This window comes from Arachis ipaensis, chromosome B04 (assembly GCF_000816755.2).
Source record: "Arachis ipaensis cultivar K30076 chromosome B04, Araip1.1, whole genome shotgun sequence".
Taxonomy (NCBI): domain Eukaryota; kingdom Viridiplantae; phylum Streptophyta; class Magnoliopsida; order Fabales; family Fabaceae; genus Arachis; species Arachis ipaensis.
In genome coordinates this window covers 7,176,062-7,178,725 of record NC_029788.2, presented here as the reverse complement: position 1 = coordinate 7,178,725, position 2,664 = coordinate 7,176,062, and the positions used below count along the sequence as shown (strand labels likewise).

General features: G+C 29.5%; 1 protein-coding gene across 1 annotated transcript; it reads left to right on the top strand.

The window, feature by feature from the left end:
* On the top strand, positions 426–833 carry LOC107637550 (cysteine proteinase inhibitor 5-like). Its single transcript, XM_016340955.2, has one exon. The coding sequence runs from the start codon at positions 426–428 to the stop codon at positions 831–833; it is 408 nt and encodes a 135-aa protein (XP_016196441.1).

Sequence of the window (2,664 nt, the reverse complement as noted above, 5' to 3'; positions counted from 1 at the left end):
TTCAAATATGACACTTTAAACATTAGGGATCAAAACAGGATTGGACTCAAACATAAGAGATCAATTTAATACTTTACCCCTATTATATATTTATATTTCATGAAACTCTCAAATAATTTAAGAATTTATATCTTTATAATTTGATTCAAAATTTTCAAAACATACCTAATATACACAAATTAAATGGCACTTCATAATTATGCATTAGGTAAATTCAAGAGCTAGCCCCATTTTTTAAAAATAACATTTGTGGACATTAAGTGATTATTGTGGTTTCTTTACATAACTATGACTCTTAAGAAAGTGGTAGCACAAAATACACATTAGGTAAATTCAAGAGCCAAACCCTTCCTTACTATAAATTGCAACTATCACACACCACCAGGCCACTGTTAAAAATAAAAACATCACAAAACAAAGCTACCATGATGATGAGAACTAATTGCCTTATTGTCATGCTCCTTCTCTTTCGCTTTGCTCCACTCTACTCCGCCGCCTTGGCCGACACAGCCACCACCCGGCGAGGGTCAGCATCGCTTATGAGTCCATTGATTCCTGTGAATTTGGATGTGAATGAGCCAGAGGTGATTGAGATAGCGAATTTTGCAGTGAGCGAGCATAACAAGAGATCTAATCCGATGCTGAAACTATCACAGATCCTTAGTTGTACAAAATTATATCTCACAATTGGAGCCTCCTACTCCCTCCAGCTGCTGGCACATGATGGCTTCGAGACTCTCAACTACTCCGCTCGAGTATTTCATCAAACCTCCATCTTTAATTCCTCCTATCAACTCCGAAGCTTTGAACTTGTTCCTCCCCCTCTTCAGTAATAAACGCATCTCTCTGGATGTATGATTTTTTTTTTTTTATTTTAATTTATCAAGACTTGAAGAGTTTCATGAATGTTACGTTATTATTAACTAACTTGCTGTTTCAGGCTTATTACTCATATGAACGTAACTTTGACAGATTAATAATTGGAGAAACGTAATATTAATATTATATTACAAAATTGAAAAAGTATAATTTTTTCATTTATCACATATATGTTTTTCTTGTGTCAATAATGAATGAAAAAGTTCACTTAATGGAATACATGAGACTAGATCCGAGAGTTATGGCTGTAATAGTATGTCTTTATTTATTACGTCTGAGTTTTTGTCTTTTATTAATTATATTTTTTCATCCATATGTATATTTATACATAAAAAAAATGGTTTAATTACTCTATTGGTTTTTATAGTTTTGTGAAATTTTCAATTAAGTTTCTATATTTTTTTTCTTTTTAATTGAGTCCTGCACTAATTTTTTTTTTCAATTGAGTCCTTATACTTTTTTTTTTATTTGAGTTTCTGCACCAATTTTTTTTAGTTGGTCCCTATACAATTAAGTCAATTACTACTAAAAAAGACCTAATTGAAAAAAAATTGGTACAAAGACCAATTAAAAAAAAATATAAAAACTTAATTGAAAATTTTGCAAAATTATAAAGATCAACAGAGTATTTAAACAAAAAAAATCACTAAATTAATTATTCGTATGAAAAAAATCCTCCCCGCCGCGCATCGCTTGCCCCCATTCCCTCCCCGCCGCGCATCGCGTCCCCACTCCTTAGCCATAGTCTTTTTCTTTTGCTTTGCTCCTTTCTACTGTGCCTTCAGGTGGTTTGGTTTATGAATAAAATGAACATCATTCATATTATCTAAAATAACCATTAGAAAACCACTCACCCCAAAAATTTAAGTTGATTTTAGGGTTTACCAAGGATTAAACTCTTGACCTTTCAGATCTAAAATTTTAATACCATGTCATGAAACCACTCATCCCAAAAGCGTAACCTAATAAGATAATATAACACTAATAATCATATCTCTAATATTTCCTAAACTTTCATTGTACATATTATACGCTTAGACTATTGGCTCCCTATACTTTCTATTTTTTTAATACAGATGCTACGTTGTTTTTTTCTTGTAGTGTGGGGAGAGATATAGTGGCATACAATCAAATATTTTTTTGACACGCCACCTTCATCGACGGTCATATTATTATTGATAGAATTGGCGCCAATTATTTATTCAACACTCAACAGGCTAATGGGATTGTCAAATCACAATAAAATTCTGATTAAAAAAAAACACAATAAGGATAAAAAATAAAAAATACGTAACATTTTTTATACTTTGAAAACGTGTATGGTAAAAAAATTGACATTAAAAAACGTTAATAAAATGAAAATATCAAATAAATTAAAATAATTTTTGTAATACAAACATCCAATGAAAATATCATAATGTTACGTTATTTAGTGTGTGCTATGTTTTAATTGTTATTTTTTTAAGTTAATTATTATTATTTAATTGTTTATGCTTCAAACATTTAACATTAATTGCAAAAGCTTTTAACCTTATTACATTTCACTTCAAAGCAAATAGACAGATGAGAATGTCTTAAAATTTCGTATTTTTGATGAAATAAAATAAACCCATTTTTTGTACTTGATTTGATTTTAAAATGTTAATGAAAAGATTAAAGGCGTGATAAAACTAGCAAAAACAAATAAAATATACATACATAATTTTAAGAATTTGAAGTTGATAAAATTATATAAGCATAGATTAGTATGCATGCATTATTTGCCTAATTTTCTTTTTGTGTTTT